The sequence below is a fragment of the Lutra lutra genome, chromosome 8 (assembly GCF_902655055.1).
Source record: "Lutra lutra chromosome 8, mLutLut1.2, whole genome shotgun sequence".
Lineage (NCBI taxonomy): Eukaryota > Metazoa > Chordata > Mammalia > Carnivora > Mustelidae > Lutra > Lutra lutra.
This window is the reverse complement of record NC_062285.1, coordinates 127314993-127339374: the sequence shown is the minus strand read 5'-3', so window position 1 is coordinate 127339374 and position 24382 is coordinate 127314993. Positions and strand designations below refer to the sequence as shown.

Genomic DNA, 24382 nt, shown 5'->3' with positions numbered 1-24382 from the left:
TTTATTTGACAGAGATCACAAGTAGGCAGAGAGGCAAGCAGAGAAGCAGGCAGAGAGAGAGGAGGAAGCAGGCTCCCTGCGGAGCAAAAAACCCAGATGCGGGGCTTCATCCCAGGACCCTGGGATCATGACCTGAGCCGAAGGCAGAGGCTTTAACCCACTGAGCCACCCAGGCGCCCCTGAAGTCATCATTTTCAAGAAGAGCCAGGCGCACCACAGGCCGTTCTCAGGCTCCGGACCCAACAGCCAGTAGCTGCAAAGTGGTTCCCTCAGCTAACACTCATTTCCATATTATTAAGAAACATCCACACTGACTTTAGTACACTTTTTTCCCACAGATTCAAAGGGAGGCAGGAAGACAGTGCGACTCGACTCAATTACATCTGCTCCAGAATATAGACTGATGATCGTATTTTCCCTGAAGACAAAAATCTAAAAGTCGAGTGGGAACGACTAGCAGCTTCATGCAGGGAAAGGAACACAACGGAATGAAACTCGTAGTCCAGTGGAGAATGATGTCGGAAGGGAGAAACACACACGCGTGCACGCACGCACACACACAGAGCTGTGCGATGATTTACGCTCCAGCTCCAAACCAAGTCCGGCTGTGCCAAGGCTCCCTTCACCTCGGATCACCCTGCCGCCTAAAAATGGGAGGTCAAGTTCGGCACTCAGACTGGAGGAGGAAGGCGGGCCCACCGAAAGTCTGCATTCGGAGGTCTTTTCATTGGTCCGCTGTTCCCATTTTCAGCTCAAGCGCTCACACTGAGCCCCACCGATCATGACAGCACTGTGGCTACCGAACGTGAAAGATGCTTTGGGTCTGAATGTAAGGCTCCCCCACCCCCGCCCACCTCCCAGGTCCGACGATGGATGGGAACAGGGCGAGGGGCCCGGATCTGTCTTCTCTTTGCGAGGGAAGTCTAAACTGACGCATTTTAACAGCTGTCACTGCACAGACCCCTGAAGTCGGGGCTGGGTGTCAGATGTCCAGCCTTCACCTTCTGGGGTGAGGGCCAGGACCAGTGGAGCTCCCCATGGTCATGGGTCTCTTCTGGGGACCCGCCGGCCCAGGCCTCCTCCTGCTGCTGCTGTTGTTGCTGCCAGGTCTGGGCTCCGGGCTGCCCTTCTGGCCCGGCCCATAAGGGCTTCCTAAGATCACATCAGCTACCAATGTCCCTTTAGGTGACCCCTTGTATTCTCCACTGGAATTACTAGCCATTGTGGAGGTCAATTTCTGATTTCACGGAGCTACCCAAACTGCCAGAGATGTGTTTCTCAAAACGAGGTGAGGGAACACCGTCCATCAGACTGCGAGGTCTGTCAGATCCAGTCCCACCTGAAGCCTGCTGCGCCCAAGCCCAAATCTGCCTTCTGAGCCGGCTCTCCAGCTGATTCCAGAAGCCCGTGAATGTTTTAAGACTCACTGCCTTAGGGCAGCAATTCCCCCCCTAAACACAATTTCCAAGGGTAGGTTTAAAAGAAACACATTCTGGACCCCACAGCCTAGAAGAGCTCCCTCCCTGAATCCTGATAGAGACCAGCTGGGGTGGGCCCAGGAATTTAATTCCCTAAACAGCACCCATGTTTGTGAGCTCCTGACATCAGGCTGTTTCCCCAAAAAGTGGCCCCCACTCCTTTCCCATCCTTTTCCTAACTCCCGCTCATCCAGGTCTTAGAGAAAGAAAGGCTTCTGTGAGCACCGCCACACCCCACCAACGGCCCTGCCACCAACACCAGGTTCGGTTTCCTTACCGCAGCCTCTCATCATCCCATCCTCTTCGGTGTAACTTACCACACTCGTTAAATACGTATCTGTTTCATACTTAACGTCCGATCGTCCACTGGACTGATAAGAACGACAGATATGTATCATTGACCACCTACGATGTCCCCACACAACAACCTCTGTGGAGTTCCACCTACATGCAGGGCAATGCCAAGAAGCCAGACACACTGATTCCAGTTGGGAACAATTCCCGCTGAAGCAAGGCAAGAAGTGTGTTCTTCCTGACTCTGTTAGTTTCCCAGGGCTACTGTAACAAGTGCCACAAACTCAGTGGGCTAAAAACAGAAACATACTCCCTCCCAGTTCCGGAGGCTGGAAGTCCAAAATCAAGGTGTCGGCAGGGCTGTGCTCCCTCCACAGCCTCGGGGGGAGGATCCGTCCTTGCTTCTTCCCGATTCTGATGGTTCCTGGCATTCTTGGCTTATGGCTGCATCCCTCCTGTCTCTGCCTCCCTTGTCACATGGCCTTCCTCCTCTTTGTGTCTGTTCTCTTATAAGGACACCAGTCTTACTGGACTAAGGGTTCCCCACCCCAACTCCAAAATGACCTCATCTTAATTAATTACATCTGCACCGACCCTATTTCCAAATAGGGCCCTCATCTGAGGTTCTAGGAAGGACACGAATTTTGGAGCAACGCCATCCAACACAGTGCACTGACCAAGTAGAGGTTCATGAAATATATTTGTGTTCAACAAGGACTGGGGCCATAACCATCCGAAGTGCAGAACCTTAATGTGGTGGAACTAGTGGTTAACCCGCAATAGCCATTCTCTAGCTCTCTTTAGAGCTAAAAGGCCAAAGTAATAGTGGAACAGAATAAAGACTACCTTGCCCAGCCTCCCTTGCAGACAGCAATGGCCATGACTCAACAAGTCTTAAGCAGAAGTAATGAGTGCTGGGACACACACTCCACAGCACCTGTCTCCCTCCTCCCACCGGCAGGACAGACATGGGAGTGAGTCATCTCCAACAAGTGGATGAAGACACAACCTTCTATAGACTGAGCAAGATGGAAGGCGTATGAGCCTCCTCCAGCACCACGGAATCACTGTATCCACCCAGAACCGTGACCCGAGAAAACTATGCATTACAGCTTCCTTAGGCCACAGTGGTACGTGTGTCTTCCTAAAACAGGAGGTAAATGAAATCAAAGATTTATGTTACCACTTTAATCCAAATTGGTTTTCCAAGTAGCAAAAAAAAAAAAAAAAAAAATCCAAAGAATACTATCTACTCGAAGAGAGCGAGGTGTCTCTTTAATCCAATTATAGGTTTTTGCCTTCTTGCCTTTCTTGCTTGTTCTTCAGAAAAAAAGAACAGCCTTCAACAGCCCATGGTGACCCTGGACCCAAAGCAGCCATGATGCCACAGAGAGACCACATCGCCAGGTCAGAGCATGCCCAGACGCAGACTTAGTTTTCAAAATCATTTCCAAAGCCAATTTTAAACCTCTTACTTCAGTCACAAAGTCTTAGACGCTCTCTTACCTGAGCTCTTCAGTCAAAGCATTGTGAACTTCTAGGATTCCACAAGCTGGCTGGAATTCCAGCTGGCCAAGTGATTAAGCTGGTATCAGTTGTCGTTCTGGTTTTACGCAGTGGCTCCTTCAACAGTCTCAGCACAGGTTTGATGTCCCTGGTACAACTCAGCACAAACACTGTGTGGTTTCTTACCAATGTTCAGGTCAGTGCCCCCTCTCAGACAACAGCATTCCCAGTTTTCTTTGGAAACCATTCTCCCCCATTCTCCTGTAGTATCAGCTCAACTCTTGAACTGGGCATGTGACCCCAGCCACACCAATGATATTCACTCACTCATTCATTCATTCATTCATTCAAGACATATTTATTGAACATTTACTATAAGCCAGGAACTGTTCTAAGAGTTGGGAAAAGGATGGCAAACAAAATATAAAAATCCTTACCCTCACAGAGTTTACAGTATAGGACTTTTATGGAAACTGCTATGAACAAAAAGTACTCTCTTTCTACTGGGATTGCTGAAAGGACGGGATGGTGGCTGGAACTGTTGGCAGCCATCTTGTCACCAAGAGGGGAGAGACAGGACATTAGACTTGATGCTGGAGTGCCTGCACCCTGCCACACTTTTTCAATTCTCTGTGCCCAGAAAAAAATGGTCCTTTTTTTTTTGCTTAAACCAGTGTGAACAGGGTCAGGGTCAGGGGGAGGGAGGACCTACATCTGAAAATACCCTGACCAACCAATACCTTAAGCTCCCTAAAAAAGGCATTTTTTTTTTTTTTTTTTTTTTTTTTTTTAAAGATTTTATTTATTTATTTGACAGACAGAGATCACAAGCAGGCAGAGAGGCAGGCAGAGAGAGAGGAGGAAGGAGGCTCCCTGCTGAGCAGAGAGCCCGACGCGGGGCTCGATCCCATGACCCTGAGATCAGGACCTGAGCCGAAGGCAGCGGCTTAACCCACTGAGCCACCCAGGCGCCCCTAAAAAAGGCATTTGAGGCAAGTTTGGAAATGCCAAGTAAAAATAGGTGATTTCTCCAAGAAGGCCCGTTCTCAAATATTCCTCACCGCCAGGCACTGTTTCAAAGGTTCCTTCCATGTTGTCATTTCCAGTTTTAAAAACCGTTCCTCTAGGGGCACCTGGCTGGCTCAGTCAGGAGAGCATGCGACTCCTCTTGATCTTAAGGATGTGAAGTTCAAGCCCCACACTGGGTGGAGAGATTACTTAAAGATTAAATCTTAAAAAAAAAAAAAAAAAAAAATCCCTCTAATAACCTCCTAGAATGGAGAAACCAGTTCACGCCCTTTCTCAGTGTGCATCAAGAACCAAACATATCAGCAGCTCCAAAATGCCCAAAGCTAGATGGTTCCAGCCACCTGGCACTCTTGAAGTTACCTGCCATTGCTGATGGCTACAGGTGGCATCACCTTTACCTCCCAGAGCCCTAAGTCACAATGGCTATTCTCCAGGCAGTTCCTGGGTCCCAGGGCCTCTGATAACTGCTTTCAGTCTTAGGCAGGCATCCCCATGTCTCAGGGCCCTCTGTGTGCTCACAGCTCGCAGGAGTGTCTGAACTAGATGCAGATAACCCAGGTTAATTGACCACATCCTATTTCACAGGAAACCTACCAGCCGGCCGGCTACTTTACAGCTATTCTCGCTTCCCCTCATTCTCGCCTCCCACAGTGTGAAGCTGATGGGAAATAAGAGTGTGCAAAGAGGGGCGCCTGGGTGGCTCAGTGGGTTAAGCCGCTGCCTTCGGCTCAGGTCATGATCCCAGGTCCTGGGTTCAAGCCCCACATCGGGCTTTCTGCTCAGCAGGGAGCCTGCCTCCTCCTCTCTCTCTGCCTGCCTCTCTGCTTACTTGTGATTTCTCTCTGTCAAATAAATAAATAAAATCTTAAAAAAAAAAAAAAAGAGTGTGCAAAGAAGACAAAAGGGTAGGGGGGAGGGGTGACAGGACTCCAGGATTTTTTTTTTTAAGATTTTATTACTTAAGTGAGAGATAGGGCACACAAGAGAGCAGCACAGAGAGAAGGAAACGAAGGCTCCCCACTGTACTGCAAGCCCAACGTGGGGCTCGATCCAGGATCCTGGGATCATGACCTGAGCCTAAGGCAGATACTTAACTGACTGAGCCACAGAGGTGCCCCCAGAATACTGACAGAAAAAGGCTGAGGGGAGTCTCCCTGGCAGAAGAGAGGCAGGAGGCGCCGTATCTGCGAACAGCGCATTTGTCCGTCATGTGTGTTTTGGGGTGATCTGGTGTGGGCTGATGGAAATTGTGGGGGATTAATGTTTCCCCTAAGCCATACCTTGATGCCACCATTAGAGTGGTTTGCATCCACTCTTAACTCCCATACCAAGAACAAGTGATTTACTGTTCTTGTGTGAAAGACATACTGTAGAATTCAAAGATGTATGTGTATGTATAAACATGTTAATTACAGGGGCTCCGGGCTGGCTCAGTTGGAGGAGAATGTGCCTCTTGACCTTGGGATCGTGAGTTCGAGTCCCACAAGGCATGAAGACATTACTTAAATAAATTTTTTTTAACTTTAAAAATGTTATAGCTTTTTTTTTTTTTTTTAAAGGGAAACCCTTGTTTTAAAAGGTTCAAGAGAATGATGAAATTAAACCCATCAAGGCTTCCCCTCTGGAGGCACAGGCAAGAGAGAGGTCACATGGGAAGCCCCATCTGCCGTGTGTGTGTGTGTGTGTGTGTGTCTGTGTGTCTGTGTACCTGCATATAACCATCAGTAGTGTTTTTTGACTTTTGTGAAAGGAAAGACAGTCATTTAGTTGAATTTAGTTGTGTTTTTCTCCCTCCCCCTCCACCGCCCCTACTTCCGGTTTAGGGGAGCCCATCCCCCGAAACCTAAAAGCACCATCAAGATGCAGCCACCCAGAGAGGTGTCATTCTCAGAGCACCGCTAACCATGACCCTTCTGAGAGCAGTAGGAGGTGGTGAAGCATCGCTCCAGGGTGCCACAGAGTCCTGGTCCCTGTCACTGAACTCCCTCCCAGCTGAATTCCTTCCTCCATTGGCTGAGGACCATTGGGTGCACCATGCCTCCTAGAGCTATTACTATGTCAACTGTAGAGCAATTGACCACTTCCCTTCCAGCTCAGGGAACACCCCGAGATACACTCTTCCTCCTCAATCACAGAAAGGAGGTCTTCACACAGACACTAGCCCCGTGGTTGGCAAATGGAAAGAAGTTCTCAGCAGGGACTCCTGGCTGGCTCAGTCGGAAGAACATGTGACTCTTGATCTTGGGATCACGAGTTTGAGCCCCACAGTGGGTGTAGAGATTACCTAAATAAATAAATAAAGCTTAAAAAAAAAAAAAAAGGATGGAAGTTCTCAGTAGAGCATTTGAAGTCTGGCAGACCTGGGGCTCCCAGCTCTAGCACTGAGCAGCTATGTGTCTCTGTCCACTCGGGCGACTACAACCCAACAGCAGGAAATGGGTAGCCTATCAAAAAGAGAAATGTATTTCTCACAGTTCTAGAAGCCTAAGAACAGGGTGCCAGCATGCTCAGGGAAGGGCCCTCTTCCTGGTTCACAGCTGGTACCTTCTCTCTGAGTCCTCAGGGCTGGAAGGACCAAGAGATCTCTCTGGAACCTCTTTCATGAGGGCACTAATCGCATTCCTGAGGGCTCCACCATCATGACCTAAGCACCTCCCAAGTTCCCAACTTTTTTTTTTTTTTTAAAGATTTTATTTATTTATTTGACAGAGACAGAGTGAGAGAGGGAACATAGGTTGGGGGAGTGAGAGAGGGGGGAGCAGGGAGCCTGATGTGGGGCTCGATCCCGGCACCCTGGGATCATGACCTGAGCTGAAGGCAGATGCTTAATGACTGAGCCACCCAGGTGCCCCTAACTCTTTTTTTTTTAAGAGTTTATTTATTTATTTTAAGAGGGAGAGAGAAAGAGCAAGAACTCAAGAGTGGGGAGGGGTAGAGGGAGAGGCAGAGAATCTCAAGCAGACTCCACACTGACAGTGGAGCTTGATACGGGGCTCGATCTCATGACCCTGGGATCATAACCTGAGTGGAAACCCAGAGTCAGATGCTTAACTGATGGAGCCACCCAGGCACCCCCAAAGTTCCCAACTCAATACCATCACCTCTGGGCATTAGGATTTCAATATATGAACCAGGCAGGGAGAGGGAGAGTCACAAACACTTAGACAATAGCACTATGTTACCTTAGTTCAAAACGTGTGCGCAACCCACCCGAAACAAGGATGCCAACAGAACCTCCCTCACCAGCGCCTCCCTCACCAGGCAGTTGAGAAGTCTAAATGGTCTGACACAAGTGAAACTAGGCACAAAGCAAGGAAGCAACTCAGACGGATCTTTTAATTGAATTTCAACACTGAAGATGACGCAGTGGCTTCTCAGACACATACTGACATTGGGCAGGTGGATTCCAGACCAGTACTTGCCTCCTGATGACTTTCCCTTTCCCTGAAAGTCTGTTGGCCAAGTACTTGGGGACAATGAAGGAACTTCCATTCTCTTCCCAGCTTCCCGGGGAAACTTTACCCTACCCTTCTCGGCTCACTGACTCAGATGTGCAAGCACGTATACAACAAAAATCTCTTTCATCGCACATCTGCAACAGGGCGGGCACCAGAGACACAGTCCGGGCTCTCCTGAAGCCTGTCACCTAGTGTGGACCGAAAACAAAGGGAGGGCATCCACGCTGAGTTTGAGGGAGGCTCTGCTGGGGATCTGGCCGACAGCTACAGCAGACTGGCCGCAATCAGTAAGACCGACCATCTCATACGCGGCTGGTTGGAGTGTAATTGGACACAACCACCTAGGAAACAATTTGGCTACACTTATCCAGAACCTTCACAAATTTATGACCTGTGCATTCCCGTTCTGAGCGTTTCTTTCAAAGAAACATTAAGAAACTCAGATAAAGATTTATGTACAAAGAGGTGTATGATGGCAGTTTTTAAAAAGGGAAAATCTTTCTTGAAAATGTTCAACAAAAGAGAATGACTAAATTCTATCCATATGATGACATATCCATATGATGGAATACTATGACATCCATGATGAAATATTATGGTGTTTTCAAAGAAAATTGGATGCCATGAGCAAATACCCATGATTCAGTACTAAATGGCAAAAGCAGATACCCTATACTATATGCACAAGGCCTTCATCTTTGCAAATATATACATATGTGCACAGAAGAACAAACTGGAAATGAACAGAGATCCTTCCTGGTTGGTGGGTATCAGGGATGACTTTTTTGGAAGTGGATTCGTTTTTTTCAGAATTCTCTACTATATACCTGAATTACATTGACAGTCGGAATTACAGATGTGTATATATCATATATATACATTATATTATATATTACATACATGATATATACATTATATGTTATACATATTCACAATGTATACATTATATTATACATATATATTTTATATACATTATATTAAACATTATACATACATTATATTACATATTATATATGTATGCATGTGTGTTTGTGTGTGTATACATATATATATAGACAAAACACTGCTTTACTCTGACATTGCACGGCAGGGATGGGAGCAGGGGGGATGCCCGTGGTAGAAGAGAGCCAGTAGTATTGCGAACCTGACACTTGATAAATTGTATGCCAACAACGTCAGCTCCATTAAGACAGGGATCACTGTCTATGATTGTCCCCTATTGCTTCCCTAGCACTTGAGATGGTCCTGGCACATACAGTAGACATTCAATAAATGCTTGTTGAATAACTGAATGAATGCCTGAAGTCCAGCTCCAATGTTCCTCTTCTGGGAAGCTTCCTGACCTTCCCTAAACTAATTACTCCTTTTTTTTCTAGCCACCTGTAACCATTATGACAAAGCCCCACCACAGCTAACAATTATGGGTCTGCCACCACTTGCTAAATTACAAACTATCTGAATGCAAGAACTAAGTCTTACTTAGATTTGTCTCTTAGCTAAATGGTCACCCCCCCTCCAAGTACTAACCAGGCCCGACCCTGCTTAGCTTCCGAGATCAGACGAGATCGGGCGCGTTCAGGGTGGTATGGCCGTAGACTCTTAGCTAAATGGTCAAAAAATGTTTTGAGTGATGGATGGAGGGGTAGCTAGATGTCTGTCCATTGACACCGTATGAAGTTACTCATTTTAAGGGCACCTGGGTGGCTCAGTCGGTTAAGCGTCTACCTTCAGGTCAGGTCATGATCCTAGGGTCCTGGGATCCAGCCCTGCATCAGGCTCCCTGCTCAGCGGAGAGTCTGCTTGTCCCTCCCCCTCTACCCCTCCCCCCCACTCATGCACTCTCTCTATCACTCTCACTCTGCTCTCTCTCAAATAAATAAGAATCTTTAAAGGAAAAAAAAAAGAAGTCAATCATTTTAATGATGATTTAACCCTAACTGTTAATGTGCATCGATTTTGCAACCCACTAACAGGACAAGATCTGAATTGGAAAAATCGTCTAAGCAGTAAACTTCAAAGTCTTTGTTGGTTTTAGCCTTGAAACTTTTTTCCAACAAAATTTTACTCAGAACCCCAGAATCTAAAAGGGAAAGGCAAGGAGCTGCTCTGCCAGAACCCTCCTTGGTCTTAAGTCACCCGGGGCCTAGAGGAATAGTTTGAAAACTGCCAATGTCCACGTGCATTCATTTGTCAGTAACACGTGAAAGGGTCCCCATAAGGGGAAGAAAAACCAGGGCTAGAACCCCAGGTCCTGACCCATACCCAGGGCCCTTTCCACTTCCCTGCACGGCCTCCTCCAGCCAAGGTCATCCATGTTTTATGACAGATCAAACACTCAACAATGACCGCAGAGGCTTACGGGCTGAGACAGGGTGCTCTGGAGCCACTCCTCATTTATTTCCCACAAAAATAAAAAAAGAACATCACTATAACCTCCAATGACAACATCCTTTACGTAGCTTGAATCCCATTTGCAGGAAGGCACCAACCATCAGACCTGTGTTTACTTTTAAAATTTCTATGCGTTTTTTACAGACACAGGAAACAAAGTCTGCGTCACAGAAAGAACTCTCTCCTGAGTCCCGTAGGTAAGAGCCCTGAGCCATTCCACTCAATTAAATGGATTATCCTAAAATGAGCAAGGCCACTGCTACTAGTTCATATCTTTAAGCACAGAATTGTCGGAATTGTCTTTCATCCGAGGGCTCACACCTTCCCAACAAAAGCTGTTTTATTGCAAGTGACTAAAAGATTGCCTTTTCAGTTTCTGAATCCAAGCCTGCTTCCATTTCTGAACAGCAGAATTACACAGAAAGCCCTCCATACATAAAACCTGGACTCATTAAAGGATTTCACTATCTAATTCTTCCGGTTCTCCATTCTCGTACTTCTGCCCAGACTGCCAACAATAAACCCTGCCTTCATCAGACCTTCCCATCCTTGATCCCTAAATCTGCACGAATTTGCAGCATAAACCCAGAAGCCCCTGCCATTTGCATGGCCCCACGACCCTTAAACAATGCTGCACATCAACGCCACTATCTCACTTTCTTAAAAAAATGAAGGGTTTTGGAAAGTTCTGTGCATTGTTTTAATAGGGAAAAGGAGATCGAGGAGGGGTATAAAAAGGGAATCAAACCCCTATGTGGGAACCAGCTCTAGGATATTTATCAATCGGTGTCAAGTACTACAGTGTAGCAGAGAAAATGAAGGGAGCCCTCAGCTTTGTACCAAGCACAATGGCCCCCACAAGTGATTCTGAAAGACAGGGATGCCTTTTTATGCTGCGTGTGAGCTCTATAATTAACCCGTCCTCTCTCCCACAGCCCAGGAGTGGAGTGGTAAAAAGAGGGGGCCTTTTGATATGAAGATTACATAGGGCAGCATCTCTCAGGGGGACAATGAGATCAGACCCCACACACAGCCCACAGGGAGAGTCTCCTGGGGGGCTGGGGGGGCAGAGCCTGACCGTTGGGCCTTGGTTCCCAGGAGGAAGCCGCTGACTCGGTTCAGTCTACAGTCTACACTGCCCCTCTCCAGGACAGCCCACAGCTGCCGCTGGACCCCCAGAGAGACCCAGAAGCTCACACTGGAGGGAGAAATTCTCCCTGTGACTATTTACACACTTTTCCTTTCTCCTGCCACTTACTTCTTCCAGAGCCTCTGAGGGTGAACCCAGGGCACCATTAGCAACTGAGAGACTGAAACTTAACCTCTGCCGCCTATCATTTTGGCACGAGCAAAGCAAACAGTGGAGTTTTAAATCCCATCACAGAGTGCTTTTAAGCTATTTCTTACCTTGCACTTTTAGCCATGCATGAATAATCTTCCTACCTCCCATTAAACGATAATAACAGAAACTACTGCAAACTGGCCCAAGTTCATTTGAGAGAGTGAACTGAAAACTTCTGCCCTTCAAATGAAACAAGAGAGTTTAATTAAATGGAGCTTAAATTTCATCATCTGAAACACAGGAGACCCTCAACCTTCTATGGCTCCCAGGTCCCAAGAATAAAATTCAAACTTGAGAGCATTCGGGGGTCTCCAGGTCCACTGTTGACCCCCCTCTCCCTGCTCCCAGGGCCTCCTGTGTTCCCAGACATCACTCTCCTTCCCACCTTACCCCTGCTCTGGCAGATGCCCTCTCCTCGAATGTCCTACCTCCCCTTCTCCCATATTCCCTAACAATTTTCTACTCATCCTTCTGGGCCCAACAAACATCACCTCTCCCAAGAAGTCCTCCTCAACACCCTCCCTCTAAATCAACGATCCCAGATCAGCTCTGTCCTTAGCAGTTCTTCTCTCTTGGTAACCCCAACCACGTTTGGCCCCATGTGTCCTCTGTCCATCCCGACAGAATGAATGTTCCTTGAGCCAGTCTTCACACGCACACATTTGTGTTAGGATCATTTTAAACCAAATGTAAGCAATTCCCTGAACCCCCTCTGAGTTTCCACTGCTTCATCTGGGGAACAGAGTTGATAACTGTTTCTCTATGTTACAGAGTTTGTTAGGGTCTCCTTAGGAGGGTCAAGCTTCAGATGACAAGACTGAAGATATTTCAGAGGCTGGAAATGAGTTGAGCAACACGTACAACTCCACAGCTAATATCTCCTATTTAACACCTCCAGTCTTAGACCTTCAACAGTCTTCCCAGAGGGCACATTTAAACCCAGGAAATAAAACATGCCTTAAATAAAGGGGAAAGGGGCAAATAAAATAAACAAGAAGCAAACAAAAAGCCCTAATCCATATCAAGTTCTCCAGCACCTCAGAGCGACACCATCCAATATGGTAGCCACTAAGGTGTGGCTACCGCGCACGTCAAGCGTGGCTGGTCTGAATCAAGAGGGGTCGTACACATAACATAGACGCTGGATTCCCCAAGGCTTCGTGCAAAAATGTGAAATCTCAATAGTTCGTAGTATCTGCTGCCTGTTAAGTAGATTTTTAGATATTACTATCACCAGTGGTTTTTTTCGTTTCTTTACTTTTTTTCCGTGTAGTTACTGGATAATTCGAAGTGACACATGCAGCTGACAGTCCATTCTGGCTGGACTCCCCTAGCACAGCCCTGTTGCAGACACCGCCCTACCCCAGGTGAATGAGCAGATCCGTTCCCAGGACACACGGGCTCCTCTTGTGGGTACAGCACCTAACAGCCACACCTTCTAATAGCCACACCTTCTAACAGCCACACCTTCAGAAGTTGTTGGTGTTGGGGCTGGGTCTACGGGTAGCCATGGTGCTAACTGAGTTATTCTTTACTCTCTTCTGTGGCAGCTCGGTCACTGCCAAATCAAACCAAAAATCCAATGGGCAATGATGATGGCTGACAATTCCACACTCAGCACCCTAGGAAGCAGGATTTTCTTCTTGGTTTCCCATCAACATCAACATGTTCATTCTTTCAATGTATATTTACCGAGTGATTATTGCTTTAGTCTCCATGTGTGTCTCCCTCCCTACCCCCCATCGCAGCCCACAATATTCATACGTTGGAAGCATATGCCCAAGGTGATGATATTAGGAGGGGAGACCCTTGGAGGGGGTTGGGTCATGAGGGTAGGACCCCAGGGAGCTCCCTCACCCCTTCTGGCATGGGGAGCTACAACAGAAGTCTGAGCCCCGGAAGAGGTCCCTCACCCAATCCTGCTGGCACCCTGACCTGAAACCCCCGGAACCATGAGAAATCAGTCCCAGTGGCTGACACGCCACCAGTCTGTGGCACCTGAACAGGGATTTGGAAAACTACCAGGTACCAGGCTCTGTTCTAGATGTTGAGGAACTGTGGGAAGCAAGACAAGGCTGCTTTTAATGACCCAACATACCAGCGTGTGCGCTTACCAAGTACCACAGGCTGCAGAGGAGGGACGCCCATCCCCTTACTCTGACCACCTAAGGCCGGCTGAAGATCTGACACGGGAGGCAACACAGGAGCTGGACTCTGACCTCAGGACACAGCGACACTGAAGTAAGAAGAGTCATCTGAAGGCAGATGACAGAACCGGCCCCCAGAGGGGATGAGCTCACCCAGGGGAAGAGTGTAGGGTAAGAGGAGAAGAGGCTATCAGTGAGTGTCCCACTTGCAGTCCACAGCTGGGCTTGGGGCCCTTCTAAACAAATTACCTCCTGACCTAATTAGCTGAAAGCAAGAGCATGTACAGGGGGCATAACGGTGACATGGAGAGCACAGTCTTTGGTGTCAGTCGGACCCGGGCACGGGTCCTGTTCCAACTCTCCGGTTCTGTGACCTTAGACAAGCTCCTTCACTTCTAAGCCTCAGTCTCCTCACCTGTACAGTGGGACAGGCAAATGTTCGCCTCACAAGATCGTGCAAGTTACATGTGTTCATCCAAATATAGCAGTTGTCACCCGCCTAATACCCAGTAGTTCCATAGTAAGTGAGCTCGGTTGTATTGTTCTTGTGTGGGGGGGGGGGGGCTTCCCAGCTATTGTTATTCTTTGTTGGTGAGGAAGCAATGGTTTGGGGGGTGGGGGTAGGCTGTCCAGTGCATGTAGGCATGTAGGATGTTTAATAGCATCTCTGGCTTCTCCCCACTGGGTACTAGTAGGACACCCCCTCCCCAGGTGTGACAACCAAATTTTCTCCAGATATCGCCAAAGGTCCCTGGCAATGGGGAGAGAAGGGAGCAAAATGGTCCCCAGTTGAGAACCACTGGCCTCCATCAGGTGAGGTGGAAAGTTCACCTGGAGGGGGATCCAGTGCCTAAAAAGATAAACATTTTTAACGTGTAAAGAACGCTGAGCACTGACGGGCTCCCGCCGTGGCTATCAAGCCAGCAGGATTGTCTCCAGGAAAGCAAGCGGTAGGCCAGCAAAGGGCACCAAATACACTTTGGCCTCGCCCAAATCAGGATTACAGGCTTCTAACTGAATTCCAGCACCTCTCTGGGGACCTTGGCCGAAATGGGCCTCTGCCCCGGCTGTGAGTGCCATCCACAGAGGCGGCTCCCCCAGGCTCCGAGGTGAGGGGGACTGGCTCCTGGACAGGAGGAAGCCATTTGGGGCTCCTCTGCACACAGCAGGTTCAAGTGTGGTGACAAAGCCCAGTCAGTTCCGTCCTGTGCAATGAGCCACGTAAGCCACCCAGCCACTGCTCCCTGAAGGGCTGCCACGGGGCAATGTTACTTCTCTGAAGCGACTTTCATCCTCCTGGGTTCAGCTTCAGAAATGACATCGAGGGGTACCTGGGTGGTTCAAGGTTGGTGAAGAAACCACCTTCGACTCGGGTCACGATCCCAGGGTCCTGGGATTGAGCTTCCTGCTCATCGGGGAGTCTGCTTCTCCCTCTCCCTCTGCCTCTCCCCGGACTCGTGCTCCCTACCTCTCTCTCTCTCAAATAAACAATAAAATCTATAAAATAAAATAAAATGCATCACTGAGGCAGAGCTCAGTTCTGGGTGGGGGAGGGGGGTGTTGGGGGAGGGGGGAATGCCGGCGTGGCGGACAGAAGGCTAGTGCAGAAAGAAAGAAGATACTCACAATTGTCTGGACGCAGGACCCTCCCAGTAAACGTGACAAGGCACACACATGAAATAGATAAACCCTGTCATAAACACAAAGATTACGATCTCAGGATGAGAAACCACAGTGCCTTTACTCTGTGTGCGCTCTGTCTGCATCCGTATTCAAGGCACCTTTCCTTCTCGTTTCTCACTTAATCCTCCCCGCCAGCACCACGTCGTCGGAGAGGGAAGACTGCTACCTTTGCCTGGCAAAGAAGGGACCGGAATCTCTGAGCCTCAGACTTTCACGCAGCCATTCAATCCATTGTTAAGTTGCTACGATCTCCGGGCACCTGCCCAAGTGGTGGGGTGTGGCCGGTGCTCTGCCAGATACTGTTTGAGCCCAGAGAGTCTCGAGCCAGCGCTCAAGGAGAAGCACTATTGGCACTTGGGCAAGATGCCTCTGATGGGCGGAAAGATCTGATCCCCCGCAGGATGTCTAGCATCCTTGGCCCAGCCAATGAGACTGATGTCATCAATCCTTAGATACAATTAAGAGCATCCCCTACACATTTCCAAACACAGAGAGAGGGGCAGCCCCCAGCTGATAGCCCCTACCCGATGGCCTGGAAAACGGATCTTAAGTCAGACAGCTGTGGTTCCCCGATCCTTTCCATCTGACCTTAGACAAGTGATATTCTCTCTGCCTCCATGTCCCCGCCTTATAAAATGGTGATAATCACCATGTGCACCTGGTAAGAGTCCTTTGAGAAATAACATATTAAACACCTGGCCGATGTCGACCTTCAGAAATAATACCTAATAAACATCTGCATTATTTCCCCAGCTCGTTTCCTCCTGTATGTCCTTGTCTCCTTGTATCTTTAAAGCCCCCTTCTCAGGGACGCCTTGTCTGAGCACCCTCCTGCAGACGGCAGTCCCCCTGCCACTTCCATTCCACTTCCTTTTCCTTGCTTTAATGTTCTTCTGTAGCCCTTGTCATCATCAAACATTTAAGATTTAATTTATTTAACTGGGAGACAGAGAGAACACAGAGGGAGAGGGAGAAGCAGACTCCTTGGTGAGCAGGGAGCCTGATGTGGGACTCAATCCCAGGACCCCGGGATCACGACCTGAGCCGAAGGCAGATGCTTAACTGACTGAGGCTCCCAGGCGCCCCAAACGTGCTCTATGTTTTAAACATGCATTTTTTATTGTGCCTCCCCCAGGAGAATGTACCATGAGGACACGGACTTCTGTCTATTTGGGTCCCTGCAGTATCTCTAGTACCCAGAACAGAGCCTAACTCTTAAAAAGCATTCAGCAAAAATATCTTGAGTGATGTCGAATGGATACAGTAGACAGCCAAGGTCTGTCTGAAAGCTGGTCTCTGGACTACAAATTCTGTGTTATTTTCTCTATAGAGAATGACCACAGATCACATCCTGAACATTTTGTTGAAGAATTTCCCAACACTAGCTCTGTTAAATGTTTTGCAAATCTCTCTTACGGAGTGTAGTCTAGTTGGGGGTGGCGGAGTAAGGAGAAATGGGATTTCCACGGTGACCACTTTACAAAATGCACGACCAGCTGTCCAAAGGTAAACACGAAACTGCAAGTAAGAAGCATCCATGTTTCCCACCCAGCCTGCCCCAAGACCCCCAGAGCAGACTCCACTCAGACCCTCCAGGGCTTCCTATCCCAAATCTCTCTCCACCCCATACTCTGGCTGCCCTCTTCCTCTGCCTTCTGCTTTTGAACAATTTGCTGCTTGCCCTGCTCAGTCCCACCTCAAGGACAGGCCTTAGGCTGCTCTATGCCTGGAACATTCTTCCTGGGATGGACACATGAATGGTTCCTTCCCTTCCTTGAGGTCTCTGCTCTCCAAGGTCATCTTAACAATGACAGTCCCTAATTACCTCTATATTAAATTGCAACCCCTGCCTCCCATCCATCTCCTCCTGCTTTGCTTCTGTGTCTGTCACACCATCTGACAAGCCATATATTTCACTGCTGCACTTACCTGAAGTCTGGCTATCCCATTAGAACGTAAGTCCCCTGGGGACAAATATCAGTGTTGCATCCCCAAGCGCCTAGGACAATCCCTAGTGCCTAGCACAGGGTAGAAGAGAAAGACAGAGACAGAGCTCCTAAATTTCAATGGATCATATTTGGTCTCAGATGTGTCCAATTACAGTTTCCAGGACTTTTTAACTGACAGATTCAAGTATTGTTGACCTCCTAGCAAGCTGTGCCTTCATCTTCACTTGTCATAAAGATGGGATCTCAAAACTCGAGAGAAAGGAAACTGAAAAGGGAAAAAAAAAAAAAAAGGTGAGTAAAGCAAAACAACTTCTGGTTTTTCTAAGAATAGGAACTCACACGCCTGCCGGCAGTGATCTTCCTGAGGTCTTTTTCACCTACCCTCCCCAGATTAAGAAGAGGTCGTCCAGTTAGTGGGTTGAAGAGGTGGAAAGGGCGGAGCCTGTACTTTTAGGTTTTTGATTTCCTGTTTTCATGTGGCTGTGCCAGTGGAGCTGGTCAGAAGCAAAATGACTTTCCAGCAAGATCAATATAAACGGCAGCTACCTCCGCTGCAGGCAGAGCCCCTCGGCCCAGGCCTGGCAGAAATCTCCAGTCGCCCTTCCCCTGGTGCCTGCATGACCACCACTTTATTTCCTAAAGCAACAACTCACTCACCGACTCCCTTCAAGCCACGGCTAGAACTGTGGGAGGAAATTGCCTAAGCGCACTGGTCTCCTCTTAACGCAGCTCAGAAAATGCCCCAGTGAAGTGCAAACATTTCAGCTACCAAAGGGAGCCCCCATCCTGGACAAATCCTGGCCTTCGGTGATTTCGTGCTGCGGTCGGGATCCATAACGGTCCCGTATTCGAGACCCTCCTGATGCCTCTCCAAAGGACGTTTCAGATAGCCAACCTAAGAACAGCCCCTACAAATTCCTCTGACTCCAAACTCATTTCACGTCTAAGCAAAAAGATTCTTTAATTGAAGATTAAATGTGTGCAGGGGCGCCTGGGTGACTCCTGCCCTCTGATCTTGATCTCAGGGTTGTGAATTCAAGCTCTGCACGGGGCGTGGAGCCTACTTTTAAAAAATAAATAAGTAAGTAAATTAAATTAAAAAATAAAATTAAACACGTGCAGCAAAAAAAAAAAAAAAAGGAAAAAAATAAGACTGACATCCTACAGAGCAGGGGAAGGGAGGAGAGAGCAGAGATATATGTAAGTCTATAATTTAAAAGGGTCGTGATTAAATTTTGTCTTTAAACTTAATAACTAGTTACCATAATGATGAATTTGTCTAACAGGTACAAATGGCACACTATGGTCTCAACTATTTTTAAAATCTACTATTCAATAACTTATACAATAAAGCACCTGTTGCCTCTGGGTGCTGGAATAATAAATGATAACTTCTCATCTACACTTCCTACATTTTCTAAACAGAGCACCTATTATGTTTATAATTAGACTAAAATTATAACACAAAGGCACCGTGCATTCAATCTAATCAAGTAAAACTACAAAGGGGTAACCCAAGAAGTCTTTAAATGAAGGGTATAATCTTTCAATACATCCAACCAGGGTAAAGAAATCCCAGGCAACAGTGAAAGTAAACATTCGGCCAAAGGAAAAAAAGAGGCCAAGAAAGGAAAAGGCTTTCTCCTCCGCAGGCTTCTCTTTGAACAGGAGCTTTCAAACAAAACCACAATCCTACGGAGTGACACAAAAGGAAGGTTCAGAGGAGCTGTCTTCACACAATGCAGCACCCCGGGGGCTTCTCAGCTTCGCCTTGCACAACAGGGTGCCATCAAAGACCCCGCTGACCCAGGCAGGTATGCGAGGCACCGTACTGTCCAGGAGGCACTTTTAGATGATGCTTTCACTGATGGATTAAACGTGTGCAAAAACCACTAGCATGTGCTTCCCTTCTCACCAACTTCAGGAGCAGTGCACACCCACAAAAGATGTTCGTCCTGTGGATGGGTTTCTTCAAGTCAGTAGCTAAACAAGGCCAAGCTTCCCCGGGACCTAGGGTACCCAGGACGCAGAGCAGTGCCCTCTGCTGCATCACACCTCTCAGGGCAGCAAATCTAGCCCTTGGGGAATGGTCTGGTCTGGTGCATATTGACCTAAACCGAATCCCTGTCTTGGCGGGGTAGGGGACATGTGGGTCTCAGAGACAGGAAAGCAAGGAAGGGTCCCCACCAGACAGACCCAGACTCACTGACACAGCATTCATGGCAAGGCTTGCCACCCTTCCTGAAAACCGGACAAGTGGGTCTTCTAGGGTTGAGCTACTTCATGCTTTCATCCAGCAAATATTTTATTGAGCATCTACTATGTGTCAGGCACTGTGCAAAACACAGGAATTAGAATGGGGCCGAAAACCTGATCGTGGGAGCCTGGCTGGCTCAGCTGGTGGAGCATGCAGCTCTTGATCTCGGGAGTGTGAGTCCAAGCCCCACTCTGGGTGTAGAGATTACTTAAAACTAAAATCTAAACAAAACAAACAAAACAAAAACCTGACCTAAACAAAGACTATCAGCTCAGAGTGTCACAGATCCAAAGAAATCTGCCTTACTGACAAGGCCCACTTCTGCCAAATGCTTCAAACAAATGAAAGATCAGCTTCTTGAGTTTAGGAATTGCTCCAGTTTATGAATTAGAAAAGTACAAAAGACAATGGGCCTCAGATTAGAATCAGAGGGAGAGACAGACAGCCCTCCCCATCACCAGCCGTCTCCTTTCTTCTTTCTGTCCCTCCTCTCACACTCCAGGTGTTTTCTAGCCACCAAAAAAGCCAGGAATCCATTTCTTTCGGAGTACTATTTTTCTATTTCAGATACAGGTACGTGGAACTCCTGCCAGAGGGTTCCAAATTTTTAGCAACACAATCTGTGCCATGCTGCGGTCCCTTCTGCCTCTCCCTGGGTGATCTGGAAAGACTGACACTGCAGAGACTGACCAAAGGATCATCCCACCATCACCCTAAATCAAAGGGGCAAAGATCAGCTCACTTTTAAAGAAATTCAAAGCAGTAGAAAAGATGGAGTGTCAGCTGTCATCAGTAATGTTTAATGTCAGCAAAGTTGAATAAAATGGGGGGATAAAAGAAAGGAAAATGTGTAATAGTGATTTCAAAGCATATTTTTATATGACACTAAGTCATATAAAAAGACACTAAGTCCCGTGTCTTAATAAAGCATTGGCATGAAGTTTTCATGGAACCATATGTAATTCAAAATAAGGAAGACCTTTCGATTGAACCATCTTCAGGTCTGATGAACAGAAGGCACTGAACGCAGTACTTGCTAAGGACCGGGTGGGAAGAGTCACAAGAGCGTGCTCATAGAGATATGAATAATAAACAAGTGCTATTTCTTGGGAGGAAATGAGGTCAGGAAGGGAAGCAAAGGCGGAGAACACAGGGTCCAGGACAGAGGATCCTTATCAGGGCACCCTTCGAGAAAGTTCCGTCCCTGATTTCCAAAGGCTAGTCCGAAAAGACCAGCGCCACTTTCAAGCCGACACTGTAAACCAGGGATGGAAATTTTAGCGAAGTGCCAATTACAAGCTGAAAGTTTCTTCCTGGTGTCTCTGGTTAGAAAGTTATTTCCTAATTCTCAGACAAGAAAAGCAAAGCCCAGGCTGCAGGAAAAGCATGGATGGCAGTAGTATTATTAGTCTTTCCCTGGACCACTAACAGGTACAGAGAGAGGTTCAAGTGCATTCCTGATAGAGTCAAAGATCTATCCTTGTTCCAGGCATTTCTGCAGAGAACTACCTGGCATGTTCCATCCAGGCAAATTTTAAGTGACCTAAACACATGTCTAGAGTCTAGACCAAATCATTCGGCCCTTTGTTTAAACTGGTTGAGCCCCAGTGTGCTTGCACACCACCAAGTCCCCCAGTCTCTGGGGTGGAGTCTGGCCTGGCGTCCAGGATGCCTCTGTCTGTCTGGCCCTGCCCGCTGCAACCAGCCCCGGCTGCCCAGAACATAAGCGAGGTCCATTTTTAAATTCCCTTAGAAGTTTCCCAACCACCGGTTTGGGTGAGGAGACACACACGGCTGCAGTTTGCTGACATGGAACTAAAAATACCCAACGGCAAACAAAAGCCATCTTTTACAAGGCTGGCTCGGATGTCCTGAGGTTACGTGTGGTAGTGTCAGACCATATCCTTGGCCGTGGGGCCGCCCTAACAACTGCTCCGGTGGAGCAGGGAGCAGGGCGCAGGGGTCGCGCCGGCCCGCGCTGTCAAGGAAGCTCACACCCGCAGCCCGGCCTGATTGATGGAAAGAAGAGCTTCATTCCTCTGCCACCCACCCAAACGCAGGCTAGAAGAATTCGGGGCTGCGTCTGCTCGAAGTGTTAGATACACACTGAAAGGAAAACGCGGAGGGTGGGGGGGGTCAAAAAGAAAAACACCAACCCCATTTCCCTGGAAGGAAATGTGTTTCCAGCTCCCTCCTTGCAATTATAAAAGCAAATTATTGCTGTGGTTATACTGAGAAAGGCAACTCGGAGGCGTAGAAAAAATGGATTTTCGGAGCCAGTGTGGCCCAGCGGGGGCCTGCCCGGGTGAGGTGGCGTGGGCATACCATGGCTCCCCGGGGAGATCCGCGCCGCCCCGAAGCCTCCTTAGGCGGTTTTTACCTGTTGGGCTTGGGGGCCGAGCTGCGAACCCCCGGCTGCCGTGCTCAAAGGCGCCCCTCCCTCCTCGGGTCCCAAACTTTCCATAGCGCCCCTAGGAAGGGACGAGACTCGATCCTCCCCCAATCCACATTTCAGATGTGGAACTTGTCTAAGCTCCCGAGGGCTGGGGGTGGGGGGCGGTGTTTAGGAGTGGGAAGGGGGCTCACTGCCACAGGCCCGGGGCCCTCCTGGGACTTAGGATGCTCGGAACCCAGGAATGGAGGAAGCAACCTGACGGTCAGCCCAGGACCCGGCCAAAGTTTCCTCCAAAACTGCTGCGGCCAAGGCGTGACCCAGAGGCCGTAACCAGCACAGAGTAGGGAGAGCCGCTGGGGTGGGGGCGCAGGGTGAAGCAGGCCCCAGGGCACCAGCCGCAAGGTCAATGCAGAGCCAGACCCCGGGGACAAACAGCGGGCGCCCGCCCCCTTCCCCAGCCTGGTGGAGGGGCAGCGCCGGGCACCCAACCTCTCCCCACACCTCCGCGCGGCGCTGAGCCCGGGACACGTGGGAGCCTAAGCCTCGGGCTCCCCAGCTCGAGGCGGGGGCTGGCGAGCTCGCCGGGGCGCACAGCCTTCGCCCCCGGGCCCCCCACCCAGAACAGGCAGCGCGCCCAGGCGCAGGGCGCAGGCTCCCGGCGCCCTTTCATCCTCAGCTCGCGGCATCAACCGGGAGTTGCGTTCTCTTCATACCTAACCCCCCACCACCAGGAGCTGCCCGCAACCTCTCTACCTTGCTTTGCTACCTCGCAGACAGACAGACAAGAGACACAAAGAAAAAAGGGAGAGGGGGGAGGAAAAAATACTACCGCCCCTCCTGCTGCCATCCTCCAGCCTGGAGCCGAGAGAAGAGGAGGAAGGTGAGCACGTCTTCCCTCCTCCTCTCCATCCCGACTCGGCGACCCCGGCAGATGGGGCAGCAAGGAGCCCCGAGGTGGCTGAGAGGGAAGAGGTAAGGCTGAAGAGGCAGAAACCCGGCGTCAGTGAGCGAGCGAGAGCGCGAGAGCGGAAAAAAAAATATTTAACAAAACCACGCTAACGCGCCCCCTACCTGGGTGCAACATACTTTGGAAATAGAAGATGACCAGGATAAAGGATCCCAAGCAAGTGGCCAGCACCATCCGGCAAATTCTGTTCATCCTCATCACTTCCAGCAGCGCCGGCTTCATGGCTTTGTCCTGGCTGCGGGGACCGGGGTGTCCGGGAGGCGCGCCCGGGGCGCAGGAGCCGGGACCCTGCAGCGCGGAGCGGAGCCCGGGAGGCGCAGGGCAGGGCTGGGCAGGGTTCGGGGTGGAGGAACGATCGGGAGGGCTTCGCGGCCGCTCGCGGAGCCCTCAGCCCCGGGCAGGGGTAGGGAAGGCGGCGGAGTTGCTCTGGAAGTGCCGAGATGCGTGGACCCGCCGGCTGCGCGCTCCTGCTGCTCCTCTCCGCCTCCCCGCCGCCGCCTCCGCTCCCGCCGGCGGCCGCCGCGCTGCCTCCTCGCGGGCCAGGCGGCTGGGGTGCGAGCGCTGATGGTGCCGCCGCCGCCGCCGCCGCCGCTGCGCTGGCCGCTGTGGCTGTCGGCCGGACCCCCTCCCTCCTCTCCAAAGCCTACTTCATTGAGCTCCAATGATCTATATATTCCGGGCTGGGTTTTACCAAATGCAACTCGCAGCCCCCGGCGAGGGGAGGGCGCCCGCGGAGAGCCGGGAGGAGGGAGGGACCCGAGCGCCGGGGCGGAGCGTCGCGCTCCCCCCGCCCCTACCCGGGAATTGGTCGCGTCCAGCTGTTTCCCGGGGAGTGCGGAGCCGCGCTCCCGCAGGGTCCCAAAAGCCCTCAGTCCCCGGCCGGGCTCGGCCGCCGTCTGGAGGCTGTGTCAGCGTTTCCATGACAAAACCCGGAGGAAAAAAATGCGAATAAAATCGCCTCGGTGCTGCCACCCACTCCTGCCGGCGATTGTGGAGGGAAGTGGCAGCGAGCGCGTTGGACCCCGAGAGCGGAAAGGGGTCTGGTGGTCCGCGACTATCTCAGATCCCTAGGCCGGGGGGTCGGGAAGTTGCTCCCAGCCCCCAGGGAGTGAGTGCCCTTCTGCCGACGCTCAAAACGGGCGGTTTCGTTTTTTCTTTCAAGCCACAGCCTGGCTTGAGCGATGTTTTGGAAAGGAGTTTAAAACGGCTGACTTCGGGTCAAGGTTAGGGAAACTGCACTAGTCGGGGTCAGGCGACAACTGAGCTTTCCCCGGGGATTTACGCAGGGTCTCCACCAACAAGGCAAAAGGGGCTTGCTTGCGGATTTTAAAAACTCTGGCTTCCCCAAAGGTAGAGCTCCCTCCAAATTCTCTGCTGGACTCACAGCAGAGGGGAAGTGAGAGGTTGCCCCACGAAGTCACTGTCCTCCGAATGCAAACAACTGATGGAAAAAACCCAGCCGGCCTTCGCGTTGGCAGGTAAATGG

General features: G+C 49.7%; 1 protein-coding gene across 2 annotated transcripts in view; it reads right to left on the bottom strand.

Annotated features, from left to right (window-relative positions):
• The window catches only part of CHST11 (carbohydrate sulfotransferase 11), a 259981-nt gene extending 236343 nt beyond the window's left edge, over nt 1-23638 (bottom strand). The window contains exon 1 of one of the 2 annotated variants that reach the window (XM_047741588.1): nt 23001-23638. In XM_047741588.1, coding sequence (XP_047597544.1) covers nt 23001-23118 — 118 coding nt within the window. In that variant the 5' untranslated portion in view covers nt 23119-23638. The remainder of the gene's footprint in view (nt 1-23000) is intronic. The other variant, XM_047741589.1, reaches the window with a different exon arrangement.
• Between the last annotated feature and the right edge of the window lie 744 nt (nt 23639-24382).